General features: G+C 42.9%; 1 protein-coding gene and 1 pseudogene across 2 annotated transcripts; one reads left to right on the forward strand and one right to left on the reverse strand.

The window, feature by feature from the left end:
- Nucleotides 1-1,288: 1,288 nt before the first annotated feature.
- On the reverse strand, nt 1,289-16,371 carry NPC2 (NPC intracellular cholesterol transporter 2). Of its 2 annotated transcripts, XM_007987272.2 has the most exons (5): nt 16,053-16,371; nt 8,353-8,460; nt 6,143-6,315; nt 2,051-2,128; nt 1,289-1,635 (listed from the first exon to the last, which is right to left on the reverse strand). In XM_007987272.2, the coding sequence occupies exons 1-5, from the start codon at nt 16,132-16,134 to the stop codon at nt 1,621-1,623; spliced, it is 456 nt and encodes a 151-aa protein (XP_007985463.1). In that variant the 5' UTR covers nt 16,135-16,371; the 3' UTR covers nt 1,289-1,620. The 2 variants fall into 2 exon arrangements, with proteins under 2 accessions (XP_007985463.1, XP_037840170.1); XM_037984242.2 differs by lacking the exon at nt 1,289-1,635 and having other exon boundaries at nt 1,949-2,128.
- Nucleotides 4,670-5,287, forward strand: LOC103229329 (ras-related protein Rap-1A pseudogene; annotated as a pseudogene).
- Nucleotides 16,372-16,426: the final 55 nt, after the last annotated feature.

The raw sequence follows: 16,426 nt of genomic DNA on the forward strand, positions 1-16,426 counted from the left end.
CGGGAATAAGGGGGACAGTGGACACATGAGAATTGAGCTTTGCCTCGTCCTTCTGAGGAAACATCATCATATCTCAGACTGAACCTGATTCTCCTGCTATTTCTAGACAAAGAACAATGTCTGTTTCCTAGAGTGACAGTTAACATTTAGAGAGTATATACTATAGCCAGGGTCACTCTAAGTGTTTTACATGCCTCATCTCATTTAGTCTTCGCAGCCCTGTTATTATTAGTCCTATTTAACAGATAAGGAAACTGACAGACAGAGTGATGAAGTGATTTCAAGATCACACTGGTAGTCCTGTTAATTGGTGCTACCAGGATTCAACCATAGGCAGTCTGAAGCCAGAGACCTGCACAACAGTTAATGGCCTCAGGAATTCACACAATTCTGATACATCTAGAGTCTGGTATGGGAGACAGGGTGGACAGTTGCTCTAGACTCAATGTGACAGGATACACAAAAGATCTTAGGTAAAAAGTACACTGGTTGACTGGCTCCTGGCATTAACTAGGAAAGCTTGGCTGTTGATAACTGTATTCCTGATCCATCACTGTCCCCTGGTGGTTTTCCTGGGAAACTCACAGGCCAAAAAAATCCAAGGGTCTAGTGAAATTAGTGGGATGAAAAGAACTGGATCAAATCAATTACTTGCCCACAAGCACTTGGTATGAATGTTCCCTCCTTCTGCCCTAACAATGGATGACCTGAGGTCCATGTTACTCAACTCAATTGTGAATGGGGTTGTAATCCCTGTGCCACCTAAGAGCTGACTGCTAGTATACTGACTCAAAATAGGTGGCAGGTGGCAAAATATATGCCCATGATTATACTTGTACTTTAAGAGTAGGAAACTCCAAGATTTAATTAATTTTGCCACTACTTGCTACAACTTCACATTTCATTTTTAGGTTTCTAGGCTTTCTTCATGGCAGAGGGTTCCCAAAAGATCACCATGCCTCATCCTAACCTGTAATCCCTAACCCCTACCTGCCCTCCCCACCAAATTCAGTTCCTTCAACCTTTCAGACATTATTATTCAACTAGGTGATTTCTACTTTCACTGCTTCTTTCAAGCATGCTTGGTGGTATAAGATTATGTCAAACAAAGCAAAACAAAGGCATTTTATATAAAATAGATATGGTCTTACTGGACAAAAAGGAGGAAAAAGAGTTTCTGAAAAAGTCATGTCTTCAGCGCACTCTGGGACCATGGAACTGGGGATCTGCCTGCCATGGTTTTAGCAAAACGTACTCTGAAAGGAGCAGGAGGAGACCACAGCCCACATGCAGAAGACAAGACAAACGTGTTTTTATTTATTCAAGGGTACATTTCCAGGTGTAGAAAGAGGCCACAAGTTAATGTTGCTAAAAAAAAAATTAAACATCTGCTAACCAAGTCTGCATTTAATGAAAACCACCTAAGACAGAAAAAGAGACATGAGACAACCACTGAGAACCAGCCACCCAGAGCTGAGTTTCTGCCACAGAGCACCTCCTCTTCAACGAATCACTGGATACCATTGGAGAGCAAGTCACTGTTGTTGAAGCAGCAGAGCTGGAGGCGCTGTCAAGAGTCAGCAGACTCGTTGGCCAGATGCACCGAACTCAATGAGGCACTTAGAGATGAGAAACCTGTGGATGTAATGTCCCAGCTCAGTGGAAGTGGTTTGGAACCTTTCATCCACTGTGAGGGCAATAACCCTAGGGCAAGTTATCAGACATTCCTAAGCAACCTCCTTCAGGTCCTGTCTGGTTGGACCTTCCTTATTCCAACAGAAAAAAAAAAACCAATGAAGACAGTTAAATCAGTCCCTACAGTCTCACTCTCTCTTCTTTCCTTCGACCTTTTTTTTACAAAGGATATTACAAAGGCAACAGTTCTGAGTTCTCAGGAAATAGGTCCTTAGATGCTTTTAGAGGTTGAGAGGCATAAAACAGCAGTCTTGAAATTCCTTTTATCTTATGGCACTGATTTAGTTTTAGTCTGATTTCTCCTCCACTTCTTTCTTCCCTCCACCCATGCCCTCTCACCCCCAAATAGACTTACGATCTGTACTGGGATTTCCCAGCAGAAGAGACTTTGGTTTTTGTCATCTTGAAGTTGCCACTCCACCACCAATTTTATCTGGAGAAAGAGAAAAATAACTGAGAAAAATGAAATAGGACCTGACCTCTATCCATAATTGGCTTAACTATGAATCCTGGACGTACAGTAGCAAACTTCCTAACTCCTCATACTTTTTTCTTTTCTTTCTTCTTTTATTATACTTTAAGTTCTAGGGTACATGTGCACAACATGCAGGTTTGTTACATATGTATACATGTGCCATGCTGGTGTGCTGCACCCATTAACTCGTCGTTTACATTAGGTATATCTCTAATGCTATCCCTCCCTCCAACCCTTCCCCACAATAGGACCCAGTGTGTGATGTTCCCCTTCTTGTGTCCAAGTGATCTCATTGTTCAATTCCCACCTATGAGTGAGAACATGCGGTATTTGGTTTTCTGTTCTTGCGATAGTTTGCTGAGAATGATGGTTTCCAGCTGCATCCATGTCCCTACAAAGGACTCGAACTCATCCTTTTTTACTTTTTTTCTTAAATCACGAGGGCTGCTTAGCATGTGGGCACAGTTTATGGCCTTAAGAGAGTGAACTAAGTTATACTTGTGATTTGATGCTAGCAGCACCACATACTAACTTGGTTAATTTATCAAATGTAATTTCTAAAGCATTCTTTTCTCTCTTAGATCAATGGCACATAAATGAAGTGATATGGTTTGGTTATTTGTCCCTTTGAAATTTCATGTTGAAATGTGACCTCCAATGTTGGAGGTGGGCCAAGTGGAGGTATTAGATCATGGAGGAAGATCCCTCATGAATGGCTTAGCACCATCCCCTTGGTGATGAGTGAGTTCTCACTGATTTCACACGAGATCTGGCTGTTTAAAAGAGTCTGGGACCTCCCCCTTCTCTTTTTTGCTCCTGCGCTGGCCATGTGACACGCTGGCTCCCCTTTGCCTTCTGTCATAACAGTAAGCTTCCTGAAGCCTCATCAGAAGCAGGTGCTGGCACTATGCTTCATGTACAGCTTGCCGAACCGTGAGCTGATCAAACCTCTTTTCAAGTTACCCAGTCTTAGGTATTCCTTTATAACAATGCAAATGGACTAACACATGAAGGCTTACATGAATAATTTCACATTTAAGCAATTTCTCATGTATTTGGCAATCTGATCCAGCTTTTTCTCAATGTAACCGTAAAGAGCAGAGAGTAAAAAAAAATTTAGATTCTTAAGTATAAGGAAACATTCTTGTTAGCTAGAAATGGAAATATCAAAGTGCAAAGGATGGCCCAGAGAAGTCTGTAGCTGTATGAATAATTTCAAAGATGACAACCTTTTGTAGCAATATACTTTCAGGTAACGCCCTTAATCTGCTTTCTAATAATGTACTTCATCAGAAATCCCTGCCTTGACTTGTTACACTCATATCATGTGAGCAGTCCCTTCCAATTCTTAATCACTCACTGACACTTTGCAGGTCCTTTCTTATATGGACATTGGCTAACTTGTCACTTGTTACTACCTCTCTTTTGTACTCTAATGCTTCTTTGCAATGGAACATGTGAATGGAAATGATATTTAGGTTCTTGAAACTTGCTTTGTGAGTTTTTCCAGGCTAGTATACATTAACTACTGCTTCATTTAGTGCTTAAACAGTTTGAGCTATTTTTCAAATTAAATGTAACTCATTTAACAGACAATGACTACCATATATTAAGTACCTACTATGTATCAGGCTCTGACTAGTCACTGCATACGTAATTGAGTTTCAAACATGCCCATGGTTATATGGATACTCTGCAAATTCATCTACTAATCTGTCCCTGACCTCTAGGGTCTCCAATAGCCCTTAAGCACAGACACCCTATATTTGAGTCTCTTTAGAATGCTCTTTAATTACTTACCTTTCCTAGAAAATAAATGGCCAGATTTGCTCCTGAGTTCTACTTGATTTCCTTTCAAGAAATGCGGCTCTTTTTCTTCATGGAAAAAGGCCATCCCTCCATTTCCTCCATTCTTATCAAGATACAGATCTTTAATGCAGGTCCACTGCAGCAGGATCTACCTTACGAGTGCTTGGTAGAAAAAGAGGTAGGTGCAGCAGGGATGGGTCAGAGGTGAAGGGGGGAATTGGAGGGGAGAAAGGAGAGTGGAAAAAGCTACCTCTCTGCTATGAAGCTAACAAACTACTACTCTCTTGTTTTGTTAAGAGATTAATGGATAAAGCAGGATTTTCTCATGACAATGTTAAGACAACTTGGATCTTCAACTATTTGGTACCTGGCTAAAATCTTTTAATATTGCACAGGCTTTGGAGTTATAAGACCCAGCTAGAAACCTGGGCTGTACTACTTCTTAGTGGAGTGAACTCTGTTCATATTGCATAACTTCAGAGGCTCAAATTTCTTCAGCTGTAAAATAGAGATAAGATCACCTCTACATAGGATGGTCATGAGAACCAAGTGAAATATTGTATATAAAAATGGCATCAGCCGTTGCCGTGTGGAGCTGAAGCAGGAGCCACAGCTGGGAGGAGGGAGGAGGCAGGAGGGAGGAGGAGGTGCTGGACCAGGGGAGTCGTCAGTATTTAAACAGATCACATCATGGGTGAGTACAAGTTAGTGGTCCTTGGTTCAGGAGGTTCAGGGAAGTCTGCTCTGATGGTTCAGTTTGTTCAGGGAATTTTTGTTGAAAAATATGACCCAATGATGATAGAAGATTCCTACAGAAAGCAAGTTGAAGTCGATTGCCAACAGTGTATGCTTAAAATCCTAGATACTGCAGGGATAGGGCAATTTACAGCAATGAGGGATTTGTATATGAAGAATGGCCAAGGTTTTGCACTAGTATATTCAGTCCACATTTGACTTACAGGACCTGAGGGAACAGATTTTACTGGTTAAGGACACGGAAGATGTTCCAATGATTTTGGTTGGCAATAAATGTGATCTGGAAGATGAGTGAGTAGTTGGCAAAGAACAGGGACAGAATTGAGCATGACAGTGATGGAACTGTGCCATTTTAGAATATTCTGCAAAGTCAAAGGTCAATGTTAATGAAATACTTTATGACCTGGTCAGACAGATAAATAGAAAAACACCATTGGAAAAGAAAAGGCCTAAAAAGAAATCATGCCTGCTGCTCTAGACCCATAGTCAGCAGCAGCTCTTAGCTAGGTTACAAGAATGAAGAACTATTGCCTAATTGGAAAGTGCCAGCATTCCAGACTTCAAAAAATAAATCTGAAGAGGCTTCTCCTGTTTTATACATTATGTGAAGAATTTAGATCTTATATTGGTTTGCACAAGTTCCCTGGAGAAAAAAAATTGCTCTGTGTATATCTCTTGGAAAATAAGACATAACAGATGTGAAAATATACTTGACTCCAATATGATTATACAAAAGACCATGGATGCATTTCAAATGTTAGATATTGCTACTATAATCAAATGATTTCATATTGACCTTTTTATCATGATTCCTCCCTATGAAGCACTAAAAAGTTGAACCATCATACTTTGTAATAATATTGATTATGAAATGTCCCTTTTACCTCATTGCAGTAGATAACTTTTTTGAGTCATTGACTTCATTTTGTATTTTAAAAATTATGAAATATCCTCTGTCATTATATTCTAATTAAAATTGTACATAATGCTTTGGAAAAAAATGAGTCTTTTATAGGAAAAACACTGGGATAACTGATTTCTATGGCTTTCAAAGCTAAAATATACAGTGTACTAAACCAACTTTAATATTGCTTCTTGTGTTTTACTGTCAGATTAAATTACAGCTTTTATGTATGAATAAATTTTAGTATATTAAAAAAACAAATGGCATCATTAGGTCCAGACTAACCATCAGGTCACAGTGAAAGAATGAAGAGACACAGAGAAAAAGATTTACCCTACCTCCTGACGCCTAACACTCCCACCCATCTCCTTTCCCTCGGGCTTCCGCTTCTTCATCATAGAGATAAAGGGCCCTTTACCCGCGTCTCTGCTTCTTGCCTGCTGCCCTCAGAACTCTAATCCAGTCCCAAGGCCTCCCATGTCCTCAATAATGGTATCACTTACAGAGGGATATTCGCTTTTCACTGGTAGTTTATTCAGGTAGCTATAGGTCTTGTCTTTTTGGATGGGACAGTTAATTCCACTTTTACAACCATCAGGCTCAGGAATGGGAAAGGGAACTGGGACGCCCATCAGGATGCCATGCACCACGGCCTTGCTGCTTTTAGACTGAATATCTAAGAGGAAAAAAGAGAATCAGATGGCGAAGAAAACAACCTGTTTTCAAACTCTAAATCAAAAATTCAGAAATAATCCCAAGTAACAGCATTCCTAGGGTCTATTTCTCTTGGCAGTGGTGCTTGGTACTAGCACAGTGCAAGCATTCACTCCAAACGTAATTATGCAAAACAAAAGCAATCAGCAGAAGTTTTCTTTGCTCTTAACCTCGCTCTTCATGGCCCTTCATAGTTTCTTAGGAGAATCAGAGATACCTAGATAAATAACCTTATCTAACGAGACAACTGATTTTTGGCAGTAAACTTTCTGTTTGCTATTTTTTTTTTTTTTTTTTTGAGACGGAGTCTTGCTCTGTTGCCCAGGCTGGAGTGCAGTGGCCAGATCTCGGCTCACTGCAAGCTCCGCCTCCCGGGTTCACGCCATTCTCCTGCCTCAGCCTCCCGAGTAGCTGGGACTACAGGCACCCGCCACCTCGCCCGGCTAGTTTTTTGTAATATTTAGTAGAGACGGGGTTTCACCGTGTTAGCCAGGATGGTCTCGATCTCCTGACCTCGTGATCCACCCGTCTCCGCCTCCCAAAGTGCTGGGATTACAGGCTTGAGCCACCGCGCCCGGCCTCTGTTTGCTATTTATATCAGCTTCTGTCCAAGTATATTGTGTGTCTTAAATGTCATGGTCTGTAACAACAGTGAAAGAGGTAACCCTTTAGTGGGGTAAGATTAGGCTGGATCACGGGAGCTCACAGCTGTAATCCCAGCAGTTTGGGAGGCTGAGGCAGGTGGATCACCTGAGGTCAGGAGTTTGAGACCAGCCTGGCCAACATGGAGAAACCCTGTCTCTACTAAAAATACAAAAATTAGCCGGGCGTGGTGGCGCACACCTGTCATCCCAGCTACTCAGGAGGCTGAGGCAGGAGAATCGCTTGAGCCCAGGAGGCGGAGGTTGCAGTGCGCCAAGATCACACCACTGCACTCCAGCCTGGGTGACAGAGCAAGACTCTGTCTAAAAAAAAAAAAAAAAAGGGAAAGAAATTGGGTAAGATTAGAAAGACATGCATTTCTTGATAAACGTTACCCTCCACATCACAAGCTAGCCAGGAGGAATAAAGTTATTACAAAATTAGGGCAATCAGACTTATGAGTTATTACGGTATTTTGGAGACCCAGAAAATTGGTTCTGTTTCTTTCTGTCTGGGTTGGGGATGACTTGTTCAGAAGGCTTTTTTTTTTAGGTTTGGAGCAATAGAGAGGCCAGGGTATAGTCCAGAGAGGAGACAGGGAGCTAGTACTTAGAGCTGTCTTTAGGCTTATGAACAAAAGATGACAGGAACTTTGAGGTTACTTATTAGACTGTCTAGTCTAGCTTCACAGGATAGAAAATGAGGAAGGGATTCATGGAACATGCCCTGCTTAGCAATAAAAGATTTTAATTTGTCTAGATTCTTAAAAATCTCAGTGTGATGTGGTACAAGAAAGCAACAAGTTCCAATGACATTTCTTGAATATTATTGGAGAAGAAAGCTCAGATTTCTTGGCTGTTTCTTGGGTTCCCAGTGGGTTCCCAAAATCTTAAGGAGGCTGTTAAGTATTAGTTGCACCTTTATTTTCAGGTGGGATGTAGACTTAATAGCTGAAAGGCATTAGTGCTTAAAATAACACTTTGGAGGAGTTCCAAAGCTTGAAGAATTGGGGTCCATACTAATACTCTGCAGTCTGTAGCTAAACACAGCTGACATTCCCATCAAAGCCTGCAATGCAATATGGGCCAAGACAGGACAGAGAAAAGCCAAGCTGTCTTCTCTAACCTGTGAACACATGGACATCTCCCTGTTTGCTTAAAGGGAGTCTAGGAGCCATGGACCTTGCATGAGAAGGGTGTCCAAGGGCACAGTGAACCCTAGCTTTGCACAAGGTGCAAAAGGAGTCATAAAATTCATGACTGCCAATTCCCTCCCCTCCATTCCCATGCTCATTCCAACACTTGATATTTACTTTATGCTTTAACATAAATTTGAGGTAAGAGCCACTTTTACGCACTGCTGGTAAAGGTGACATTGACGCTGTAAGACTGTCCTTTGCTCAGTTGGCAGGGCTGGGTGGGGCACGGGCTCACATTCACTTCCTTTATAACTCCATCCACAGAACCTGCAAAAGAAAAATGAATTGGAATAGGAGAAGAGGAGAAATAAGCCAGTTAGGCTGCCCACCACCTAATGGGAAGGTGCTCTGCTCTCCCATTTAGGGTCAACTCATTCTCCTCGTACTGTTTCCCAGGATGGAATCTTTAAGAATAATGCCCAGTTAGAAGTCAGAATCTTGATTCACCTTGCAGATAAAATCATAGCCCCTAATTCAGATGATAAGAAACTAGTTGGTTTTTTGACCAAGAGAAAGTTAATATTTGTCAAACTAAATAATATCAAGACCATATCCATAAATGATCATAGTAAAGGGATTAAACTTCAATCAGAGAAATTCCAAACATTCCCAGAGTCTTGTCTTGCATTCTCAATGGTAAGGGTCACAGTTTAAACTTAAACCTTGAAGACGTTTACTTCAACCTTCCTTTGGATTAAAATATTCTTATTTTCCCTTTCTTTTTCTAGCATATAGATTAGCAAGTACATTTGATGAAAGTTGTTCACTACAGGAAAAACTGCATTTTTTTTCTTTTTTTTTGAGATGGAGTCTTGCTCTGTCGCCAGACTGGAGTGCAGTGGCACAATCTCAGGTCACTGTACCCTCTGCCCCCCGGGTTCAAACCATTCCCTGCCTCAGCCTCCTGAGGAGCTGGGACTACAGGCATGTGCCACCAGGCCTGGATAATTTTTTGTATTTTAGTAGAGACGGGGTTTCACCATGTTGGCCAGGATGGTCTTGATCTCCTGACCTCGTGATAAGCCTGCCTTGGCCTCCCAAAGTGCTGGGATTACAGGTGTGAGCCACCGTGCTCTGCCTCTTTTTTTTTTTTTTTTTTTTTTTGGTTTGGTTTGTTTTTTTGTTCTTTTTTTGAGACAGGGTCTTACTTTGTCACCCAGGCTGGAAGCAATGGCATGATCTCAGCTCACTGCAGCCTCAACCTTCCCAGGCTCAAGTGATCCTCCTACCTCATCCTCCTGAGTAGCTGGAACAATAGGCATGCACCACCACACCCGGCTAATTTTTGTATTTTGTAGAGACAGGGTTTCACCATGTTGCCCAGGCTGGTCTCAAACTCCTGGGCTCAAGCAATTTGCCCACTTTGGCCTCCCAAAGTCCTGGGATTACAGGCATGAGCCACCGCACACAGCCAAAATGGTACTTTATGCAGAAACAGCTAGAATGCAAATGTAGAGCCTGAAACTCCAAGGAAGAAGATCAGAAATGAATTACACCATCTTTCTACCCCAAGTTCTACATGAACAAACACTGATTGAGGAAGTCTGTTATTATTGCTTGGAAAGTCTGCCAGATCCCAGAACAGACTGAACCTTTCTTGAATCTGGTTTAAAGAGTTTTTAGTTCCTGAATCATTCATTTTTGGACCCTATGGAAATTGTACCTTGAGTAGCAAGGTACAATGAAGGTACAATGAAGGAAAGCAGAGGCATCTAAAGAAAACATCTCACAACAATGGGATTTATCATCCCTGTTTTAGGGGTTAGAAACCAGAAGAGCAAAGATTACTGAGACTTGTCCAAGGTCACATTTGCCTGGAAGGGGAAGATTCAAGACTCAATGGGTGGACATGACTTGGAAGCCCTGTCACCCGAACCTGAAGGAAGCTTTAAATATGTAGCCATGGTGACGAATGGAAGGACACCCCAAGGAAATTCGCATCTGATAACTACTTGAGGACTCTGGATGAAGGTCCAGTCAAACTCAACTTTTCAGGTTTCTTAATTCAGCATCACCTCTTTGCCCCTCACCATGATTCTCTTTCTACCATAGAGGTTCAACCCCTATATCCTATGTGATTTTCAGTGATGAAGTACCTTCTATCCACATTTTGTACCCTTTCTCCTAAACTCCTGGTAAATCCTTTGCCCAGTATTTTGTCTTCTTGGAATCCCTTCATTCTTTCACCCCAACTTGACTTCCTAGAGAAACAAGCAGTACTATTAAAGGTATAGGTAAAACAATAAAAAGTATCAGAATATCAGTCTTGACTTTTAAAATTAGGCTAATTCAAGGCTGGGCATGGTGGCTCATGCCTGTAATCCCAGCACTTTGGGAGGCCGAGGCAGGAGGATCACAAGGTTAGGAGTTCGAGACCAGCCTGACCAACAGTGAAACCTCGTCTCTAATAAAAATACAAAAATTAACGAGGTGTGGTGGTGTGCCCCTGTAGTCCCAGCTACTCAGGAGGCTGAGGCAGGAGAATCGCTTGAACCTGGGAGGCGGAGGTTGCAGTGAGTCGAGATTGCGCCACTGCATTCCAGCCTGGGTGACAGAGCAAGACTCTGTCTCAAAAATTAAAATAAAATAAGACTGATTCCAGAAGCCTACTCACTTCCAAGTAAGCGGACGATGGAATTTAAGAGGAACTACTACTTAACACTGAACAGAGGAGTGACCTTAAACAGAAGAACCACCTACCATCTCTGAACTAGGAATGACCCTTAAGAGAGGAACCACCTCCCACTTCTGAATTGGGAACTGTACCATTTTCACTGCACTTCTGCAGTTTCTTCAACGATTTAGTCCTGTTCTTTAAGGCCCACTTATGAGTCATGAAATATTTTGGCTCCAAAAACAACATGAAGTACCTTAAATCTTGACTAAGGTTGTTAAGATCTGGATTTTTTCCAAGAGTCAAGGGGATGAAGAGGAGTACAGAGGTTAAGGTCTTTATAGTTTCAATACAAGCTTAGGCACAAGTTAAACTTAACTCCAAATAGCACTGACTCACACAGCCAAGATGGCAGAAGTGCCAGCTGCGTTAAAGAAGACTACTGCTACCTGAGTCTGGGTTTCATTTCCTCTGAAATATTAACTTGGCCTAGGTCTATATAGCTGCTGGGAATGATACACTTGCAAATACTGCATATGTTGAAAACATAAGGGTGAGACGTAAGAAGGTACTAGAAAGAGTCAGATATAGGATTTATCCCTGGAAATCCTCAAAACAAATAGAAGTTTTTCAAAATTAAAAAATTTAAAAAAAGAAATAGGATTCATCTGACTTGCCCATGTTGTTTCTAAGTAGTTTCAAAAACTGATTTTAAGCACACATCTGCAATCTACAGATGTATACTCGATTTTGGGAACCTGTGTTCTTAAAATACGAGTGTGTGTGTGTGTGTGTGTGTGTGTGTATTTTAATCTCAGTCTAACCAAGGACAAAAGTACTTGTATACAATAAATGCTGGACCAAAAAAGGTTTAAATAAAGTCTTTAAAAATCGCATTTCCTCCTGCCCCAGAGACTTGGCAGTTGAATGGGAGGGAATGCAAGTGAACTGCCTGGTAATGGTGCCTGTAACAGGGTAAGTTAAGTTCTGCCATTCAGCCATCATTGCTGAGAGGCAGACTCTGATGCCTGGGTTTGAAATCTCACTATCTCTGCTACTCACTGTATAGCCTCAAGGCAAGATACTTAACCTCTCTAGGGATAATAGAGTAGCTGAGCTAACACAAATACAGATCTTAGGTAAGTGTTTGGAACATAGTGATACATATATTTACTATTATTATCATATCTGGATTTAGTTCATGAGTTTAATCTAGAATAGCTGCTCTGGGTAAGTTAGCAAGTTCCCTTCTGACAGAAAAGCTGGGCCTCTCACCTCAAATATATTTCATGGATAGAAATTGTTTCTAGCCAATAGGATGGACTCTTTCTGTCTCAAAAGTAGAATGCATGAAGACAGAGGCAAACTGCAGGTTGAGAGTACATTATCTGCTATGCAGTCAGTCACCAGATTAGCTCAATACTATAAAAGTATGATATGAACTGAGAAATCTAAGTAGATGTTCTTTGCTGCCTGTACCTGCCCTTGGGTGGAACAGTCTCTTTAACTCTATCATCACATTGACCAGTTAGGTTGGTAAATAGTACCTTGCAGTCCTTTACCCCTCAGCTTGTTTCTCCATCATAGCAAAGTTCTCAAACTGCACACATTATTAAGCATCTGAAGCAGTTTGAGAAGGACTCTCTTCCACTCCAACCCATTTTCGGTGAATAGGGGGAAAAAAAATCCTGAACTTCAATCAACACTCTATTGAAAATCAATGTTAATGTTACGACTTTCAATGTCCAGCTTCCACCTGCTGCTTTCAAGGCTGAGTCACACAATCTAGTAGGAAGTAAGTAAAGGGTGGTACTTATAGCCCTTTCATCCAGTTTTCTGATGACAAGAGGTTCTCAGACTTCCCGTGTCAATAGAAGAAACTCCTCAGTTCTAACCAGCAAACATTACAAAACTAGTTTGCTTGGCCCCCTTTCTCACTTGAGGAAAGTCCATGCCAGGCAAGGTGGGTGTAGAGTGGAACACAAACCTTTTGATGTGGGCACTGAAGTCTTTATATCATATTTCCCAATTCAAAAGTAAATTAAAAATCTGTAACTGAAACCCTTCTTCCCTTTAAAAACTTCTTCCCATAGGTGTACTCCTGAAGGGGTGGCCTGCCCCTCCACACCTGTGGGCGTTTCTTGTTAGGTGGAACGAGAGACTTGAGAAAAGAAATGAGACACGGAGAAGGTCAGCAGTAAGACAAGAAATAAAGATCTCTGTGACATAAGTTTAAGGAAAAGTGCAGTGCCTTGATATGCATATGTAAACATCTCCATAAACCTTTTTAGTGCATAAAGAGCAGCATTGCGCTAGCAAGTCCCACCTTTCGCCCTAAGGCGGTTTTCTCCTTTCTCACTAAACAGAACATAGGATCGGGTTTTACACCGAGATATTCCATTGCCCAGGGACGGGCAGGAGACAGGCTTTTCTCTATCTCAACTGCCAAGAGGCCTTCTTTCCTCTTATACTAGTGCTCCTCAGCACAGACCCTTCACGGGTGTCAGGCTAGGGGACGATCAAGTCTTTCCCTTCCCATGAAGCCATATTTCAGACTATCACATGGGGAGAAACCTTGGACAATACCTAGCTTTCCTAGGCAGAGGTCCCTGCGACCTTTGGCAATGTACGTGTCCCTGGATACTTGAGATTAAGAGAATGGTGATGACTTTTAACCAGCAAGCTGCCTTCAGGCACCTTTTTAACAAATCACATCCTGCACAGCCCAAAATTCTTTAAACCTTGAGTCACCACAGCACATGTCTCTTGCAAGGACAAGGTTGGGGGTAGGGTCACAGATTAACAGCATCTCAAATACAGAACAAGATGGAGTCTCTTATGTCTACTTCTTTCTATATAGACACAGTAACGGTCTGATATCTTTCTTTTCCCCCACATACTCCTGCTTTTTCAAATGAGTAGAATAATTTCTGGATTTATTTCCCTTCTTTTTTTGGAAACTCAAAGTGGCTCACAAAGACCCACTGTTTCCTACCACTTACTGGGTGTGAGATCTTGGGCAAGTTACTCTATGTGCTTAACTTTCCTCATCTGTAAGACAGCTTGTGAGGATGGAATGAGTTATTTTATTTTATTTTATTGAGACAGAGTCTCGCTCTGTCGCCAGGCTGGAGTGCAGTGGCATCATCTTGGCTCACTGGAACCTCCACCTCCCGGGTTCAAGCAATTCTCCTGCCTCAGCCTCCCGAGTAGCTGGGACTACGGGTGTACGCTACCACACCCGGCTAATTTTTGCATTTTTAGTAGAGATGGGGTTTCACCATGTTGGCCAGGATGGTCTCGATCTCTTGACCTCATGATCCGTCCGCCTCGGCCTCCCAAAGTGCTGGGATTACAGGCGTAAGCCACCATGCCTGGCTGGAATGAATTATTAAAATTAATAGTGTCTTCATCCAAACGCAGGCTACTAAGTTTAATGGAGGGAAAGGCAGTAATTTGAAGCAATAATAGCTTTCAAGTGCCAGTCTCCTAAATCAATGGAATAGCATTTAAGTGTTAATCAGCCAGCAGTCTAATCCTTCATCAACCCTGTCCCCTAATCCTCAACTTTGCTTTTGTCAACATGAATTTTTATGACATAGGGGAAAAAGTATTCCATCTATGTTTTCAACACATTTCATTGAGCAGTTACTATTACCTGGGCACTGGATGTAAAGCAGCACACTTATGAAACCACCTTTGCAAAAATCCTTAGGCAATTACGTCAGTGAAAGAGATGAGAACTCACCTATCCCGTCTTCCTTCTAACTTCTAAATTGTTCATTCCTGGGTGTAGGCTGAACTAGTCTTGGAGAGGAATTTATAGTTTAAACTCTGAAACGAAATGGATAATAGCCCTTTCCTGAAAAACCCCTTCTTGCCTGGGGAGCAGTCTGCCTTTGTAGGACTAACAAATCAGCTACGAGTTTAGATATCACAGTTTAGGGGCCACGCAGCCTCTGGCTGCAAGAGTCTGAACCTCCCCAAATTGCTCATGGTAATAATATCACTATTGTAAAACCTAAGGTCAGTAGCTTGAGATATTCTGCAGATCCTGCATTCCGATGCAGCAAATGACACCACCCAGAGGTCAGCAAGAACTCACTTCGACCCCCTATGATTTTATCTTCAATCTGACCAATCAGCACTCCCCACTTTCCGAGCCCATACCAGCCAAATTATCCTTAAAAACTCTGATCCCTGAGTGCTGGAGACTGATTTGAGTAACAATAAAACCCAGATCTGAATGCTGGGAGACTGATTTGAGTAACAATAAAACCCCGGTCTCCAGCACAGCCAGCTCGGCGTGAAATACTCTTTTCGCCATTGCAAATCCCATCTTGATAAATCCGCTCTGTCTAGGCAGGGGGCAAGGTGAACCCATTGGGTGGTTACACTTAACTCTAGTTCCCCATTCTGCTGCGTGACTTTAGGTAGGCTACCCAACATCCCTGGAATTCAATGATTGATTATACGATCTCCGTGCTTCCTTTCCACTCACAGATCTTACAAAATCAGTTTCATGCCTCTTTCATTGACAGTTGTATCCCTCTACCTCCACCTCTGAACAAATTTGCTCGAGTTCTGTTCCGACAATTCTATAGACTCGACTCAATGAAGGTACTCAGAATTTCCACCACCTGTTGTATTTTCCAACAAAGATTGCGACCACCGCGGCGAGAGGGAGTTATGTGTCACAAGCTGTGGTTAGAGACACAGTGAGATTTATACAAGAAAAAACTGATTAAGAATCACAAGATACCAAAGCCCAAAGGAAGTCCTATTTGTAACAATAAATGATGAAAAAGGGGAATTGACTTTTGACTTGTCAGCAAAAAGGAAATTAAAAGAAAAGCAAAGGGAGCTGGAAGGGGGAGGGCAGGATTCCAAGATACAAAGCATAAATAAAAAGAAGTTCCGTGCTCCACCCCTCCACCAGCGCTGGATACAGCCCTTCTATTGTCAGCCCTACAAACTTTAGGAAACTTCAGCAAAAGGCCCACCTCCTGGAGTTCCCAGGAACCCCAACACATGCGTTCTAAGAAAAAGACAAAGTTGTGTGCGATCGGGTTTCCTGGAGGCCGGCGCCTTCTCCCCGACCCAGCCCACTCCAGTTAGGGTCCAAGGCTCAGCCAGGCCGCCCGAGGGATCCGCCCAGCCCAGCCCAGCCCCGGGGGTCTCAGCGCGGGGATCCGGCGGGGGCTTCGCAGAGGGCGCGGGAACCTTGGGCGGGCCTGGGGCTCACCGCAGTCCTTGAACTGCACGGGTTCGGCCTGGGCGGCGGTGCTGAGCGCCAGGAGCAGGAATGTAGCGGCCAGGAAACGCATCGTGGATAACGAAGTTCCAAGCTCTGGAAAGAAGCGGCGGCCGCCCGCGGTCACAAGACAAACCTGTGGGGGCGGGCCCGGGGAGGAGCCCAGTCAGGCGACCTGTCACCAGTAACCACGGCCGAGGCCCGCCCGCGCCCCGCCCCCGGCTCCGGGAGCCAACTCCAGCCCTCTCCGGCCCAGAAGCCTGCAGTCTCCGCCCATGCCATCCCCTCAGAGGCCTGACCCGCCCAGACCCACCTCCGCCCCGCCCCACCTTACTCCTCCTCGCCCCGTTCCTTCCCTTTAGAGC

The sequence above is a fragment of the Chlorocebus sabaeus genome, chromosome 24, assembly GCF_047675955.1.
Source record: "Chlorocebus sabaeus isolate Y175 chromosome 24, mChlSab1.0.hap1, whole genome shotgun sequence".
In the NCBI taxonomy this organism is placed as follows: Eukaryota; Metazoa; Chordata; class Mammalia; order Primates; family Cercopithecidae; genus Chlorocebus; species Chlorocebus sabaeus.